At 37.4% G+C, this 19,006-nt stretch overlaps 1 protein-coding gene across 1 annotated transcript; it reads right to left on the bottom strand.

Moving 5' to 3' along the window:
- Window positions 1–582: 582 nt before the first annotated feature.
- On the bottom strand, window positions 583–14,207 carry spopla (speckle type BTB/POZ protein like a). Its single transcript, XM_020637847.3, has 12 exons — window positions 14,022–14,207; window positions 12,804–12,884; window positions 9,560–9,663; window positions 6,962–7,083; window positions 6,502–6,653; window positions 6,245–6,372; window positions 4,941–5,118; window positions 4,464–4,519; window positions 4,181–4,303; window positions 2,740–2,882; window positions 2,584–2,637; window positions 583–2,063 (listed from the first exon to the last, which is right to left on the bottom strand). The coding sequence occupies exons 3-12, from the start codon at window positions 9,635–9,637 to the stop codon at window positions 1,919–1,921; spliced, it is 1,179 nt and encodes a 392-aa protein (XP_020493503.1). The 5' UTR covers window positions 9,638–9,663; window positions 12,804–12,884; window positions 14,022–14,207; the 3' UTR covers window positions 583–1,918.
- Window positions 14,208–19,006: the final 4,799 nt, after the last annotated feature.

The raw sequence follows: 19,006 nt of genomic DNA, 5'->3' as shown, positions 1-19,006 counted from the left end.
CATAAAATGTGTTTTGAAAGACACAGGCTGTGTATATGTAGGTAAGTGTAGTCCTCGACCTTTGTCCACTTTTTAAATCTAAATTGTTTCGATCTTTGGACAGACTATGATTTTGATGCTCTTAATATGTCTATTGGCATCTTCTTCTTTTTCAAGCATTACAGTAAGTAGAGAGATGGGAGGGACAAAGATAAGGATTTGCAGAGGCGTCCTTAAGCATTGATAGTATCAGGTCTTTTCCTTGGGTCTATGCTAAAAGGGGCAGACATGGATCAGAAAGCCTCTGATGAAGACATTTTTGCAGCTGCAAAGAGCAGTCTTGCATACTTTAATTAGAGCCCCTTACTGCAAGCAAAAGTATCTTTCATGAGCTGAAAATGGTTCAACATTCTATATTTTAGCTAACACAGTTTAAGCACATTTTCTTCTGCTCATAGTCGTGCTTTTGTGCCTTAAATAGAAATGTCTAAAAAAACAGGAGAGAAAAAAAAAAAAAACACTTAACTGAAATCCATGTCAATTCGCATGACTTGAGAAGAAACGGTGTAAAAAATATCAATAAAACAAACCTAGGCTGCTTCAGACAGCTGGAAAATGGTTTAATGGGTTAATGCAGGCATTCTTGCAGACAACAACTTCATTTTTTGCTTCAAACACGCTGAATGATAAGTAATATCATGTAAAAATGATTACTACTTCATTTTTAATTTACAAAATTCTCTGAAGTGTTGGTCACACCACACTACATACGAGACAGACTGAATAACATGACAACCCCCCAGTCAAACACGGAATAACATTGCCAGTGGAAGTGATGCTCAGCATCCTAAAAATATATCCAAGCATGTTAGAGGAATTTTGCACATACTCAATTCATTTAATTCTGCACAAATGTCAGATAATTGCAGAAAAAAAAGTTAAACACATAATTTGTACTTGGACACTTTCAGTGACAATAACATGACCATGCATTAGTCTCTTCTCCACTTTTTGTTAACCACAATATATTGAGAATATATACTATTAGAAAGTTGGCAATACTAAGGACAGAGGTTCTCAAAATTGTATCTATAACGGTTCACAGACGTATGATCTGGAATATGTCATTCAAATGGGAGACTAAATACTTCCATATACTTCCAATGTTTTTTTTATATGTTAGGGTAAAAGTGTGGACACTTTCCTTCTTACATGTATTATAAGGATTGACACTGGGTCTTTATAATGGCAGAATACAATTTTCCCCACAAATATGCAATAGAACAGACTCTCTTGTACACTGGTCTTCTGCTGATAGTTCAACTGTCATTTACATAGAAATGGTGCCATCAATATGGGGCATACACATCTTTTAAAAAGTGTAAAGAACTGACCTTGCACTGAAAGTGTTCATGCTTTTAATGTCTAGTCACAAAATGGGCTAAACATTACAAATATATAATATTTCCCATTCAGTTAAACCTTTGTTATGTTCCTATAGAACTCCATATCAAAATGTCTATTCATGGGAACTAGTGCAACCTGGAGGTGGCCTGGTCTTTGTGACAAGGTAGGCACAGAGTAAAATAGACAAAGTACTCTAGAGCAGCTCCAGAGCAATGGCAGATATATTAAGGCCATTTTCAAAATATAGGAAAAAAACAGTAGCAGATAGCTTGACTTGCTACCCGGCTGACCAGAATTCAGTTAGGGCAGGGCAGCAAAGCAAGCAAGCAACACCAATTTTACCAATTTTTTCCCAATCCACTGATGTCAGTCGTCCAATTGCCAGCCTCCCAACACTTGGCCAGAAAGCCCCACTCTTTATTATTCAAGTGTGTTCAGTTTTGGTTGAAATAAGAGTGGTACCCACACTAGTCCTTCCTTTGTAAACCCATGCTTCACACCTCCAGTAAATCTCTGGTGTGCAGTCAGGCAGTCAGGACTGTTTTAGACGTTTCCTGGGAAGTCCAAAGGGTGGGCATTGTGCTGAAGCCAGGGCACGGAAGGCCTCTGCTACCAAGTGAGGATGGGATTGGATCATTGACTTCCAGCCTGCAGTCTCCATTATGTCTGTAGCATGACTGTAAGCACAGTTAAAATGAAGTTACAGTCAAGACATGAGAATAAGCACATTAAAAACCTATAAACATAAATGAGATTGTAATGACAAAGCAAAGAAGGGAAACTTGATTTGCCAGTTGCATAAAACATCTGAAAAGGGCCATTAGTGCTTTCTGTCCATAGGTTAAAATTATTGTAGAATGAAAGCATTTTCACATTTTGAATATAAACACACAAACGAGTTGAAATGTTGTCGACATTTCAAGTGGCCCTGTAACAACACACTAAATCATCTGGGGGTTAACTTACAATAGTGACCACTCCCTTCCTTTTTTTAAATTCAACAAATATTCCATTTCCAGGTTTATCCAGGTACGAGTCTATTAATAACTTGGATACAAAGATATGACGCTTCAAACTGAAAGGCAAAAAACACTCTGTCTGCCTGGGCTAAAACAATGAATTCTAATGCATCTGGAAGGGGGAAGAGATAAGAGTGTGTTATTAATCTTGTGTCACACATATCAGCTAATTACATACTTGCTATTCCAGTTCTTTCCATCTTTACAGCCCAGCTGTCTCAGGACACTGCACCTATGGCAAGGAGATAAAAAGGTAAGCATTCAGGGCTGGTAAACAGAAATGGCAGCAGGAATTTATCACCAGAGGTTTTTTTTTTTTTTTCTCGATACTTGCCTGTTGATAAAATCTATGGCTTGTGCTTTGAGCTGCTCAGCACTGTGCAAGTCTGCTAGGATGAGGGTGTCTGCCACATTCTCCACTGAAAGGCTGTTGCACAGGGCCTCTTCACACATGACCTTTAAACGCTCCAGAGCGTACTGGGGCGGGGGGTTGAAAATGAAACAAATGAAATGAAGAAAAATACTGTGGTTACAACCTTGATGCAAAGTGGGTCCATTTGGTTTGAGGTTTTGTCGAAACTATTCTGATGTGCTGATAAAAGGTTTAATGATCATCTCATTTTGGGGGGAAATAAATGCACCGGCAATATGTTGAAAATCCAATATCACAAGAAATGAAAAAGGATTAACCTAACAGCTTTCACAAATAAGCTTGTAAATAAATTAAGTCAATAATTTGCATTACTTTTAAGGAAAAAGAAGTAAATTAGAGTAATCATAAACATTTTGGCATCTTACATGATGCGTCATATTTGACAATGACAACATATGGCCAAGTAGCACCAGCTACGTCACTTTACAGACCAGAGTTTGTGCGCTTTCCTGGATCTGCACAACCCAGCAGCTCCTTTCTAGACATGCCTCTGCACTAAATCTTGCTCTGCACTACACATGAAATGTTAATGATATGGGGTTGGATTTTCCTTCACAGGTTCTAAATATATATTGCTTCACAAATTTACAGCTTATGAGACCATAAATGTAACTTTATCCAAGCGTTAAAATAATGCTACAAAACATGTATATTCAATTGAAAGATAAGGGAAGAAATACAGTAAATGGTAATGGACTTGAGCTTGTAAAGCGCTTTTCTAGTCTTTTGACTACTCGAGCGCTTTTACACCTCATGTCACTTCTACCCATTCAACCACTGATGGCAGAGGATGCTATGTAGTGGGACCATCAGAAGTAACTAATCCCATTCATACACACTCATTCAGGGTTAAGTGTCTTGCTCAAGGACACATTGGACATGTTGCTGCAGGAGCTGGGGGTCAAACCCTCGACCTTCCGGTTAAGAGACGACCGCCTCTACCAACTGAGTCAACCGCCCCTAATCAACTAACTAACTAGTGACCCAAGTGTAATGGTAACATCATATCAACTGTACATCACTATATGAGATTATATATATACATATATATATATATTATTCAGTGTTTCAGTGGCCAGATGTCTCGTTATCTAGACACGATCTTGGTGAACTTCAAGCCTAAAATTTAAATAATGGAAATAATGACAACAATAATATCAGATAACATCCAATGACAGACCATTTGAACTTATTGAACTAATTGACGCATAGCTAAAAATTACAAACTGAGATTGACAAAGCAGAGATACAGGAGGGATACATTTCTCTGTTTTCATAAGAAACTAAAGCATAGAGGTCTAAATAATACTCACATTTAAATATGAAGTACTTTGGTACTCACTTTATCTGCAGCTGCCAGCAAATTGTCTGCCATCTTCTCCAGGTTTGGGGCCTTTCCTGTATATATAAAGCCCATCATTTCCTTAAAGACATCGGGGTCTACATCACTGATGTCAACACGGTTCTGAAAGGAAAGGCGAGAGATTCCTGTTTGATTTGATCAAGCAAACCCAAAAACTTTCTTTCAATATGACAAAGATTTGGACTGAGTAGATAGTTAAGCACCGTGCCATGTTAAGCAACATGGCTGATAATAAGAAGCAGACGTTACAAACACTCCTTACCTTTTTACTCTCTTCCATTTCATGTTCAAACATTGCATTAAAGACTGGAGACCTTGCTGTAAAAAAAAAAAAAAAACATTGAAAAAGATGACCATAGTAAGCATGTGAGCACATCAGAGACACAAAACATCAGCATTGAACTATGACAGCACAGGTGCCACTGTGTCAGCTTTTCCCCATGACCCCTGCAGCTGCCACCAAGTCTAATGGAGACAAGCTGTGGAGGAGAGTCAGCCTATCAATCTCTTGGATCCTCAAGTCATCTGGGTCAACCAGGGCCAAGGAGAAGCAGTAGGGTGGATAAGTCTACTGCAGTACAAGGCAGCTAAAATCGAGCCAGGATTACAAAACCTTCATAGCCAAGGACCTTCACTTGCAGTTAAAGACAAGATATAAAAATGCCTTGCTAGAACCATATTGCTGCTTTTCTCCTGGCTGTTGCTAGATAAACGTGCTTTTGAACCTCGATAGTCTTACCTGCAAGGATAGATTTGTGTGCTTTGAACTCCTGCCCTCCCACATAGAGGCTGCAGTCTGTGAAGCGCGAACACTCCCACAGGTTCCCCAAGTCATCAGACAGCTGACACTCTGGTACCTTCAGCATGTTCATGTTGGACTGGCCTGAAATGTTAACAGAGTCCTGGACAACGCTTACCTGTAAAGGAGAAATACCAGAGTGAAAGAGACACTTCAGTAGTCTTATCAAGGCTAAACATCCACACAAACCAAAAAAAACGTAAACTCTAAATATATCTATTCAGTCTAGCTTTTAGGCAGGGTTTTATCATTTCATTAATTGTTAGTTTTATTTTGATATCAATGCTCTTTAAATATTTTACTGATTTTTAACTCTATCTTTTATTATTTAATTACTTTATTTTTTACCTTTATTCTATATTTTAACTATTTATATTTTGTTATTTTGGATGCTTTAACTTTTTTTTGACTAAATATTTTATTGTTTTAATTTCATGTTTTTGTGTGCATTATTCTCTACTTCTAAATCCATTTTAATCGTACCGTTTTGTCATTATTTCATTTTTCTCTTGTTTTCAATCACTGTTAAGCACTTGCATTTGATTTGTAAAAAAAAAAAAAAAAAAAAGCTGCTAATATTAATGAACTTTGATTGATTGAAAATGAAATATGCCTCTAATTGATTAGATTGGAAAGGCATTTTGCCTTCAAATTAAATGTAATTCTTGTGTCAAAATGGTATTTTGCCTGGAATTGTAAAATCTTTAGGGACTGTCTGTTCCTGGCATTACTTGGCCGATTGACTGTACAACAAAATGTACAGACACTTTATTAGTTTGTCACTATTAGCAACATTTTGGGGTGAATTATTCTATTTAATTGTTTTCATTGTAAACCGTGTCAGTTAGAGGAAGTATATCACCTGCTTGGAGTTATGTGTCAATTCAAGCAAACGCGGACCCTACGTTAGTAGATAAAGTGACAGTCATGGTGTAGACTGATCATGTCAACAATAAAGACACAAGATACAACTTATAATTCAAAGTAAACAATATTAAACAAATAATTATTTTGTATGCATACTTCAATATACTCCAATACCATTGGATATATATAGATGGAAAGAAAAAAGCTACAGGACTATATTTCACCAGGCCAACTGTAATGAAAAGAGACACCATGATGTCATTTTCACAACTTTCAACATTTGAAATCAATGGAAGTGGCATTCCTAACACAATTCTATTCAAAGTTGCTCTGTATTTAGATTTGTTAAGCTGAACAAAAAAAACTGTGAATATTACCTCACAGAACAGGGTGAGCTTATCATCAGGTAAGAGTCCATTGGCTTCATCAAGTAGGAAATCTCGCCTTATAAATTTTTTGAAGCCCCAGTCTTTGCCTTGGACAAATCTATATGCTCTTTGGCTTTCTGTAAAACAAAGAAGTCTTGATGTTTCCTTAATTTCTTTGCAAGTTAGAAAAAAAAGAAAAGAGGATGAAGTATCAAAGGAACACCAAATATACACAAAGTATAACTTGGTGTTATGCTTGTACTCACCCATCGCTTTTGTCTCCTCTCTTTTAGCATTCAACAAAGAAAACTTGAACTTTGCTCTGACTTCACTTTTTGGACAACTAACAAGAAGTAAATACAATGACAAATAATCTTTGCTTTCATCATCAAGTCCCTTTGGATTGACTCGCAGACACCTGGCAGGAGGACAGATAACACTGAACATCAGTAACAAAACAAAATATGAGATATACAGTAATTAGTGCCTTGTAATTCCCCTTTGCTTAGAGCGACTGTGTAGTTATGTAAAGAGTTCTTACATTTAAATAAAAAAAAATTAAAAAAAAGTTTTTTTTTTTACTGACTGTCATGTTTGTGTTTTGGGAAATTCAAGGACATGAACTTGATGAAAGAAACTGAATAGAAATATACATTCAAAAAGCAAATACATAGTAGTTTGCCCAAATGTGATATCCCACAGTAGGTTTAGCTTTAGTGTACAAACCATTTCATCTTATCATTTGGGCCAGAGGAGAAGGTTGAGCTCTTTAGCACCTCCCCCATTTCTTCTCTGCAAAAGCTAAAATTGTTTATGGTCCACATGTAGGAAAACTTCACAACTTTGACCTTGGAACAAGAAGAAGAAACACAAAGAACATCTTTTGATACAATTTTAAAATACAGTCAAAATAAATAAACATGATAAATAAACATGGCCACCCTAAATTACAGTAAAATATAGATTACATCAATACAATACAGAAAAACATAATTTGAAAAAACAAATGTGCGAGTAAATAAAGGCAATGATAACCGAGCTTCATTTAAGCCTGCCGCCAATTCAAATAAAAGGTAGGGGAGACATTGATCATCATGTACAATGAGAGAAAAAGAAATATGAGTTTGGTGTGACTTTTACAGTTTATTTAAACTGAACTTATGTCACAAGTTTTTTCCTGACTCAAAATGAGGTGGTCGTGGTTCCTTCCTACCTTGTACATATGAACTGTGCTCATGGCTCAACATGTTTACAAACAGCATTTGGAATTATTCTAATAAGGTTTTAATTTGAGATTTGTTCCTTCTTCAATTACACAATTATTTAAAAAATGTAAATATATATTTCTTGTATTTCCTGAATGGATGTCAAATATTTAAATCTAGCATATTTATAGCGTTACCATTCACATGGAGTCTGGTGATGAGCACTTAAGCTGTATTTACACCTTACAAAATTATAAATCGGCCAGGTTTTAACCCTATTCACTTTCTATATTTTAACTGCAGTGAGACTTTTTGTCTTCAAGTTTCTCCACTACAGACATTTTACTTTTTTTTTTTTTTTTAACAATATGTTTATTGAGTTTTAAACATTTTTCCAAGACCAACAATTACGGTAAATAAATTCTAAGGAAAAAAAATAATATATATAGGTACACATGCACATATACACACATTTATAAAATAAGGGGGGAAAAGTAAAATATGATAATACAAATTGTAAAAAAAAACTTACAAAACGTTGCAACATTATTACTGTCTGTATTAAATAAAAATAACCAAACATTTTACTTTTTTTTATCCATTCCCAGGATTGGAAAACAGTTTTTCAAATGTTAAGCTGATTCCATGGCTTGTTGATCCTGAATCTGTCTGTGGAACACAGCCATTTGCAGCTGTACACATGGGTTCTCAAGATCACAGGAGAACTACAAGATCACGCGGGAATAAAGGGGACAACATGGAAACAACATGTTGCTTTCTCTTTTCGTGGTTGATCCGTTTTTTGTTTGGTGCCTGTTTTGATGTAACGTTGATAAAGTGATAGGATATACAATCGGGCATCCGTAAAATGTGTTTTATTTTGAAAATGACCGGACGCTCTATGCATGCCCATAACTCCTGTCCTGTCAGAAACTATCTGCTCTGGTGCTGCTGGCATGCAATGGAGACTCAGACTGCAGAGCATGCTGTGGAAATACAAGTATTGACTAGACTGGGAGCAAACGGCACTGTAAGGCAGTTCAAAGAACATAGTGGCTAACAGAAAATGTAATGCAGCAGTTTAATTACATCCAAGTAGATCATACTCCATGCAACATGCTCCGCTGACAGACTGTTTCGCATGGAGTGGGAAATGGCTGTCAGTGTGAATGTTGTTTGTGGCAATAACTAGTTTTATCTGTTTATCACAACATTCATTCCATGATACTTAGGGCTGGGAAACTTCTTATCCTCTAAATTCCTGGGGTCACAATTCGATTAAGAATCGATTTTCGATTCAAAACGATTCTGGATACATGGATTCAAAGTCTTTTTATGAATTAGTAAATTTACTTCAGGATCTACTCAAGTCATCTGTGAGGCTGTCTGAATTTCTTGTTGCTCTATTTGGCATTCTACTAGTTAAAAAGCTAGCCTTAGCGCTTAGCAGGGAGTGACTCATTAGCCAAAACAAAAAAAAACATTTTTTTTTAACTGAGAGCATGTGCTTACAAACAGAAGTGCAGACACAAAATGAAAACAGCACATGACATCACTGTGTGTCTCTCAGGTCCATCAGTGAAGTTTAGGAAATCTGCTCCATTTTGATGTCTCTAGCGGTCACGCGTCTATAACAAATGGACGCAGGCTGAATGCGCATTCAGAGATCAGCGTCGCTGTTTATAATATAATAAGGACAAAGTCATTGATAGGGACAGTTCAGTGCTAGTCATATGTTTGTGTAGGGCATGCCTGTTCAGCAGCGTAGTGAAAGAAACACACAAAGGCTCTTGCTAAAAACTCTTCAAATCTGCCTCTATAGATACTTCTCTTCTACTTTTGTTGTTTCGCAGCGCGTTTTCTGGCACACTGGATTGATTACCACACAGAGCTGTCATTATATCGGCATATAGCTGTAATTGCAGTTCATTTTTCAATTACAGCACCAGGTGATTTGATAATTTCTTTGTACTCCATGTACACGCCTGTCAGACTTTGACAAGGGCCGGTGTCTGTACGAAATTAGGCAGAGGCAGCTGCCGCCAAGTTTTGCATGCAGAAAAAACACTGGTTCACGTTCCTGTTTACTGTAATTCAATGGATACAGTGATAAGCTTACCTGTGTGTAACACCAGCTCTCTGCCACAGGTCCACTTGACATCTCCCCAGGAGGAGGAGGGGTGGGTACCCGGGACATCACTGGCTTTGGGGTACCAATTACTCCTGTTGTTAAAGCACATTTTTTTTACAATAAATATAAATATATATATATATATATATATATATATATATAGTCACAACTTGTGACATTATTCAATACGCAATTTTCACATATGCACTCCTGAAAATTTCTACAGAATTGTAGGACTTCCCCTCGAAATCCTCCTGATTTAGTTGTTCACACACACACCTCAATGCAGTAGACCAGTGGTTCTCAAACATCTTAGACTGCGTACCACCTCCAAAAATATTTGGCTCTCCAAGTACCACCATTATGGTAGACGTTAAAACACACTGTAGGCCTATTTCTACACATTTTACGCAGGAGGCAAATATATTCATAAAAGAATATTATTTATTATTGACTGTTGGCAGCCACACTGTCGGACTACTAAGTGCAAGTGCTAGAACTGGCACTTAAACTCCACACAACTCTGACATTTGCCCAAATCAAAAAAAGTGCAGCACAATAAAAATGACAACTTTATACCAACAACCTGTTTGAAAATATTTAGTCTCCAGTGTTTCCCACACAAAGACGATCCCTGGGCCCAAGTATATTTCTGACCTGGGGAGAGAGCGGAGAGAGAGTGCAGGCTCCGTGCAACCAGAGTCTCTGTACTACAAGGCTCTGCGTTCAACATAGTAAAACTCCCTTTTTAAAAAAATCCTTCTCGACTCCTGTGCATCGTTAAGACAGCAAAATAGAGCAGAATCACATCAGCTTCAGAGACTGTCTGTACACTCTTGTAAATGCATCACAACGGAAGCTTCTCCTGGCTCCGTTTTAAAAATGTAAATGTACAGCTGCTTGCTGCCAATTCTGTGCTGATCTCCAATAAATAACAGAATATCTGTTAATGTAGGCCTACAGCTGCTTGCTGTTGTTTCAGTACTGAACTATAACGGAACTATAACGGAATATCGAGTGGAACTTCTCAAAACGCAAGGCGTACTCCTGTTGTTGTTTATGTCTGTGCGTGTGGGAATAAACTGAGCAGATTAAAGTCGTTTGTTGCAAAAGCTAGATTAATTTAGAGGGGAAAACACATTTGATATTAATACAACCCAATAGATACAAGCCAGATAAGATAAGAGTACGACAAAAAAAATCAATCTAAAATATTGTGGAGATTTGTTTGCGTACCACCACAGGGAGCCCACGTACCACCGGCATACCATAGTTTGAGAACCACTGCAGACTATCCTGATTTAAGGGAAGAGGGGGCAGGGAGTCCCCTAAGACAAGACATAAGTAAAAAGAATGATGCGGAAGTGGTGGACAAAGCAACAGAATCTGCTGTATGAGGTTATACACAGCATATTTGCCTTATTATATCAATGCTTTGTGTACTTTGACAGAATCACAATGTCAACAAAAGAGCGGAGAAGAACAAACTGGCCAACAGAAAATGTTACGCAGCAGTTTAATTACATGCACAGAGATCATACTAACTGTGTGCATACAATTGGTCGTGCACTAATCCCAAGGAATAAATGTCACCACTGCATCCCTCTCCCTCAAGGTGAATTCCCAATGATAATATCCTGCTGTGTTCTCACATCAGCTCATTCAGAAAAAATACTAGGGGGATGGCAGGAGAAAAAGGTGGCTGTGTTCACACATGCAGCTCATGGTGAAAACTTAAGTAGTTTTGTGGAATTATTAAAGCACTAATAAAAATTGACATCACAATATTTGTAAAATACACTCTTTTCAGCATTACACTTTCAACCTATCTTGCTAACTATGGCTTTTTTCAATGTGGCATGCAATTTAGGAAAGTATCTAAAGTGTATTATGAAGTTCGAGTTTATGGCATCTTAACAATTGAAGTGGTTTCATATCGAATCTCTCAAATCATGGAGACACATGTTGCAAATAAAGTAGGCAAATGAGTGTACATAGTGATTGCCGTGTTGACAATTAAGCCTGATTTATGAAGGGGGAACTCTTCAAGACAGTATCATCAACTGCTGCTCCATATGTATCAGCTCCAACTCCAAAATAATATGCTCAGTTTCAGTCGCCATGGTTTCCTGTCCATAAACAAGCAGAGAATTTGGCGAAACGAAAAGCCAGCGATTTAACAAGCACAGAAATCTTTTACACCACCAAACTAGAGTTTGTAGGCAGAGTATGAGTATGTATTGACAGAAAAGTAATGAGTCCACACACCAGACATGTCTGATGAAGAGCGAGGCCAGAAATGTAACACGTGATTTTTCCATTAAATTCAATTTCATTGGAGCAGCGTCTGGTGTGCGAACTCAGCACTTTTTGTATCTTTGGATGTTTTTTGTCCAGCACCCAGTTCTTTAACTTTCTCGGAGGCCTGTGCCTTTTTGACATTTTTGTATAAGTATATATCACTCACAGCGTAGCTCTTAGCAGTATAGATAGGGCGTAGATTCAACACAGAAGTATAAACCAGGCTTAAGAAAGTCCTAGTAATAGGCTAAAACCCGTATGTGTCACCATGTCACACGACTGAGCAACCAGAAGCAGAATGACAATCAGCTTTATTGGCCAGGTACGCTTACACACACAAGGAATTTGACTTTGGGGAACTGCGCTCTCTATGTACAAAAGTACAACATTTAATATTACCGGAAACCGCAAAATAAGCAAAAACTAATATGTACAAGACTAAAATAGACAATAGTGCAGTAGTGAGCAGCGCAAAGAAATGCTGAAATAAACACAACAATAGAATATGTAATTATGTAACTAATAGATTAAAATACACGAGGTTGAAAGTTTTTGCAGTATTAACATTAAGCAGTGTGCATTGATTGATATCAGATTGGGGGGGTACTAATATAGCAGGAGGGTGAATTTATAGTTCTTTAACAGCACTGAAACACCTGCTCACATTTTAACAGATTTGTGTCTATCAACAATACCCATCATAGAGAGCACATCTCAAAGAGGGTGATGTCGGTTTTGATTAGGAAGGGCTCAGGCTTAAAAAAAAAATTGCACACTTTGCTTGGCTCACCAGGGGCTGAATGCAATGGGCCAGGACCAGGAAAGGGCCGGAGTTTTTGGGCCCTTTTAAAGCACTGACACCTTAAGCTATAAAAGATCAACGTTAAACCCGAATCACAAAGCAAGGAAAATTCAAATCTTTTTCCATTACCTCTTGAATGTTTGACAGAACAACGATGCAGTTTTCTAAGTTATCACAGGATCCCCCATGACCCGATCTTCATGTTCCATTCTGCAAAAAAAACAAAAAAGAAGAAGAAACAGACATGAGGATTTGAAAATGTACCTGATCATATCTAAAAGCACAACTAAAATTATTGCCATGAACTTGAGCAGTAACAATTTTCTCTAGAAAGGGTATGAAATGCCATCTGAACAATTGCAAAAGTAAGTAAAGTAAGTAAAGTATCAAACAAACATTTGGGAAATTAAAGAAAAGTTTGCCCTTGACAAAGCTAAATTATTAAAAATCTAAGGCGTCAATTAGAGTTAAGCAATTTGAGTGTTAGCCAACATTGGTGGTGTAGGCCTATAATACAGAATCATATTAAATGTAAAACCTTCTTATTATGCATATGAAACACACTGGTCGGCCTATAAACCAGTCTGCTAACTTAAATTGATGAATAATTGTTTCACCAGCTGACACCTTTGCCTCAAGATTCATCAGGAATGATGCTTTTCCATGTTGGCATACACCTGGTTTGAAATAGTTGAAAGTTAAAAGTAAAACAACTTTTTGAGAAGCTTAACATCTCACTTAGCTCTTAAGCTATTCTAGGTTTGAGTGTGTGATTCAGCTGCCTTTCAAGATGATAAAAAAACAATACACACAAATGATCACAAAGTGCTCAGCGTTAGTAGAAACTATCAACAAACCTCACAGTGCGGACTTCACTCCAAAGTCCTCTTTTGTTATTTGAAATGTAACATATTCAAACCAACAAGATGAACTGGATTGCGCTAAATCTTTCCAAGTTTATTCTCCAATACGTTACTGAAGCTAACATTTGTTCCCACTAGCCCACAATAATGATAACTTCAGGCTTACACCGCAAATGCAGCTAACACATACATGGTGCCAAATCAGTTTACGTAATATCGTTTTTTTAAAACAGTTACGTCTCGTCTTTTTCCAATTAAACTACCTTTGTGATATTAAATGTTAAAGAGGTAAGGTGGTGTGTCAAACCTGCATTAGCCTGTGTAAAACAAAGGGGCCTACAGGATGCTAAAGACAGCTAGCGGTAGTGCTCACGTTTTGGCAGTGGGGAAGACAACGGCGGGCTAACTAGCATCTAGCAGAAAGCTAATCTCAGCACTGACAGCTCACACAAAAAGTTTGAAAAAGACATGGTGACGGGCGTACCTTTCAATTTCATTCTGCCATATATATCGAGTAACGCATAAAGCTTCGTGTCAAAGTCGCTCCTTTCACCCCTCTGTCACTCTGAACTCGTTTCCACACAGTCTCTTTTCCCAGGCTTTTCTTTGTTTAATATTTATCGCTGCTAGCTTACATCTGTCTAGCAAGCTGGTAGCTTAAACAGGCTAAAAAAATATATATATATATCAAATGCGCATGCGTGAAATTTCGACAACATCCAGCTTCAGCTCATTTTCAAAAAAATAAAAATCATGCTGCAACAGCTGCTTGTGATGCAAAATTATATTTAAACTTAAATGCGACAATTATATTTAATAAGTGGCACTTTCTGATGATACTTTTATCCAAACATTAGTCTACCCAAATTAACAACCAATCTTTCAAAAATGCATAGGTTCCTCATCTATATTCAGAGGGGAATTGCTCTTTTAGGCATAGATATGCATAATGACATGCATAAAATGTGGTGGTTTGTTTATTAGACACTGCCGCACACAAAGCAGACAGTTTGTCCGTTTTCTACTTGAACATTAAATGAACAACGTGTAACTCTGACACCCTAGCGTTTAAAATGGGTACTGTAGTCTAAATTCAAAACATTGGAGAGAGCGTCTCCCCCGCCTCCTCCTCCCTAGAGTCAGTGCAGGCAGGTTGCCATCATGCAGGGGCGTGTCCAGACTTTTTTTTTTTTTGACTGGGGTGGCTCACCTAGGGCATGGATGTAAGTGTGTAGGGTTGGCATGGAGTTTGAGTGCACACAAGCAAATGCATTAAAAAAGGTTTTACCCTTTCTATCCCAACTAAATATATTTTATCTTGAAAAATATAAAATTTCATAGCTTGATTCTTTAAGGGCTCTAAAAATATTTATGTGAAAATCCACAATTTAAAGTACTTAGAAAATTGCATACAATTGGTCATTTTTATGGAAAGAGCAAAAAAAAGCCTGTTGAATACAGCCAGAAGTAGATCGTACCTTTAAGTCACTGATTAGTTAAATAGCCAATCATCGATTTGGATTTCAGGGTGAAAAATAAAGGCAATGCTGAAGTGCAAAATCCTGCAGTACATCGAGTGTCCGCTTGAAGCTGGCTCAAGGAACACTGAAAGTCACATACACACAACAGGCAACAAAGCAATTTTTACAGCATAAAATAACATGTTTACAGCCTGGTACAATAACCGAAAAAAGTATGATCAGTTATTGACATCACTGATTTTTTAAAAATAATTTAAACATTTTGATTTTGAAAACAATATGTGTTATTCATAGGCGTGTAGTTGACATGATTTACAGATGGGCGCTATAAAACCCGGGCATAAAACCCGCCTCAGATCCAGATCTCTGAAATACTGAACGTTATGGTGAGACATCATTTCCAGCATGGGAATTTCAAGGGGGGGGGCATGTCATCCCTGACCACCCCTCTGGCCACGCCCCATATGTCGCAGAAACTAAAGCTTCCATGTTTAGTCAGCTCTGCATCTTGAAACCTTTTTGCATTCCAACCTCTCCATTCTCCAAAAGAATCTTAAATATTTATCCTTTGTACCACGTTTCTGGTCATGGAGCTTATTCCAAAAATGCCGAGGCTTTTTAGATCGGGTAGAATCAGTTATATCTGACCCGGTTTGCTTTTCCAGTTTAATCGCTGCAACACACGTGTTGGGTAGCCACCTTCTTCTCTGGTCTAAACAAAAACAAACCATTCTGCATCGGAACCGAAACATAGAAGGAGGACATACTGGCTGCTGCATTGTTGACAGAGAAGCCAGCACTTGCTTAATGTCTGATGATACAATTAGCTAGTTTTATGATTTAATTCAGTAAATATCTTATTCGTATATTGGACCTTTAAAGAACGATATTACCAACCTTAAAAGGGTTATCATTTTAATTAACGTCCTTCTTTTTGTACACAAGTACAATTCACTGTGCAATACTGTTTAAATGTTAGTCTTGAAGAAACATTTTCATCCCCTTGGAAAACCCACTTAGAATGGACAACTAAAGAAGGGAGAGAAGAGAAGCCAAAATATTTAGAGCTTCTTCTGATGACTGACTGTAGTAGGGCTAGATCATAAACCCAATCTCCTTCATCTTAACAGATGGAACCGGGGCACAACTTCAAAATTAAAATGTAAGTCAACATTTTTTTTCTCAAACATGGTTTCTGCATCATGTCATGAATAAATAGTGATAGGACTTCATCCTTGATAGTTGTCATAGTTCATATCATTCTGGCTTACAGTGGTATGCCCATAATGACACTATAACTTTGACAAGGGAATCAACATGATGTACCACGTGGCTAAACACCTGTGAGGGCTACAACTACATTTACTGCAGATCCATAACAATACATATAGAAAGTATCAAGGATGGAGTCCTATCACTATTTATTCATGACATGATGCTGCATCACAAACAGACATCGCATACAGCCAAAATCTGTCATTACCAAAGTAACAAGAAAAAAATCCCAATACCCAGTCATATTTACTCCATGACACTCAAGTAAAGGGAAAGATTCCATAAAATCCCCCAAAACAGATTTCAACAAGCCTCTGCACATTCCAGCTAAACTGCTGCGTTAAAACACACATACCACCGCACACACTAGGGCATAGCCAGGCCAATGAAACATCATTAACACAGAAGCCATGACATAAGTTTAAAAAAATGGACAGAAAAGTAAACTATTAAAGCTAATAGAGATATGTACTGCTTGTTATTTAAAGACAACGTCCAGTCTTCTTTCTGTCTTTAGAATAATTCAATATGCTTGTTGTGGAGTTCCATTTCCCTTCACTTTGATTCATTGTATACCCCATATATGTCAAATTCAAAACATGATTGAGAGTCCTATCTTCAGTTTGTTTACATCACCGGGACGGCCAGCCGGCTCATCCCCTCGCGTATAAAAGTTGTTTAATTGAGGGACTAGAGAAAAGAAGAATAACATACTGTACTCACTGCTTAACTGCGTTTCTAGATCACGCTCATTTCGGGCAAATTTACATGCAGTGTGAAGATACGAGCATAATAAAGATCACTAGCATTAGCATGCTGACACTACAATGCACCGCAAGTTGTTTTGGTTTCATGCTGGTGCTCAAGGGCGACATCTGCTGGATCAAAAAGTAGCATATTCTTCCTTTAATGTCATGATTGTCAGATGCTGCTCCTCCACCGACTTTACCAGATAAGCAGAGTTGAGGAGGAATGTAAGAAAAAAAGGAGGAAAAACAAGGAAACGTTAAGATATACTATCACAAGATTCAGTCAACTTTCCTTAACTGTGTAGCCTTTAATCTAACAAAAGAACTTGTTTTGCTGTGGACCTTACTGTTGACCTGAGGATTTTTTTCCCATTTTATTGGTAAGATTAATGAAGAAGAGGTGAGGCGTCGTTTGACCAGCCAGATCCCCTCTGTCCATATTTATACACAGTCTATTGTAGGATGTCTCCCTTCCTTGAGATTTGTGCAATTCAAATAAATCCTGCTAATGATGATAAAGTTAATACCACTAGAAAAAAATACATCTTTTAAATTATTGTTAAAATTTGATCATTTTTTTGGGAAAAGAGTTGATTTCAATATGGAGCAATGATAGCTTAGGTAGAATTGTCATATGACTATTTACATTTTATGTAAGGGAAGAAATGCAAACAATCAGTAATAGGGGGAGTTGTGCTCACTATCAGCTTTTATATGCATATTACTGCATAGTAGTCCATCTTCAGAGGAGAGAAAAAAACAAAGAGAGTCTTGATATAATGTAGCTACAAGACACATCAAACTCTGACTGCTGCTCACTCTTGGTGCCATGCTGTCTCCTCTTTCTGTTTCTTGTCTGGCTAACACACAATTCTCTCAAACAATGCTCTCCAATGGTTCACCTAAAGCTTGATAAATAATTCCTTTTCTGATGGATGGACACTGTTCTGCATAGTAAAGGATATTTGGCTCCTCTGCACCAGTCAGTCTGTGAATGAACAATCTGTGATTTTTCTTATACAGTGTAGTCACAACAAAAACCAAAACGCCTGTAAGCCAGGTTGGGGATTGGTTAAATATATTTTAAACACAGCAGCAAAATGTCACATTTTGAAACTGCAGCCCACATCAAATATCTTTAATATCACAGTGATGATACACTGAGCCATCTTGAAGAAGAAGGGATGGATTATAAGATCCCAGTTGCAGATATTCAGGTGTACCTATCAGGAATTTAAATCGGTTTAATTTAAGGTCAGAGAAAAAAAGGTTCCTTCTATGTGTCCACAAACAAGATGGAACAACAATTCAGAAAAAAGGAAGGCTCAGGAATGATCATTTAATTGTATTTAATAAAAGATAAAATGCTAACAATGAATAATTGGGTAAGGAGCAGGTTCAAGCACCTGTGGAACTGTATCTTTAAAAAAAAAACGTCAGTCAGATTTATATGACTGTTGCATGTTTTGCTTTGAAATGAACAGCACTGAATGCCTGCGCTGTCCTGTTTGAGATGGTCCCCGAGTATGAACACTGTAGCCCACTGCATGAATATCCTCCAACAATGGCAGAGGCAGTCTCAACCTACAATACTGTTCTAATTAAGTGGATCTCAGAATACCAGTGATATAAGTCCTGACAAGTATTCAATGCCTTAAATGATGATGACTGATAAAGACAGAACTCATGAACACAAAGACAAGGGCTACAGTCATAAAACGAGGCTCAGTGACCTTAATAGAACATGGCGGTACAGATGTTGAGGAACATATTAGGAATGACATCAGTAACATACTTTCAGCACTTGGAAATTATATCACAATGCTGAACAAAGGAAAGGTATAAAACCCCAGAAGAGTCAAATTTATTCAGAAATGATTACATCTATGTAATTAAATATATGGTAATGGCCAAATGTTGAGCAGATATAGTTGATGAAAGGTGGATTCATCAAATTATCAGTA

The sequence above is a fragment of the Labrus bergylta genome, chromosome 13 (assembly GCF_963930695.1).
Source record: "Labrus bergylta chromosome 13, fLabBer1.1, whole genome shotgun sequence".
In the NCBI taxonomy this organism is placed as follows: Eukaryota; Metazoa; Chordata; class Actinopteri; order Labriformes; family Labridae; genus Labrus; species Labrus bergylta.
The sequence above is the reverse complement of the archived record's forward strand: the minus strand, read 5'-3'. Positions and strand labels throughout refer to the sequence as shown.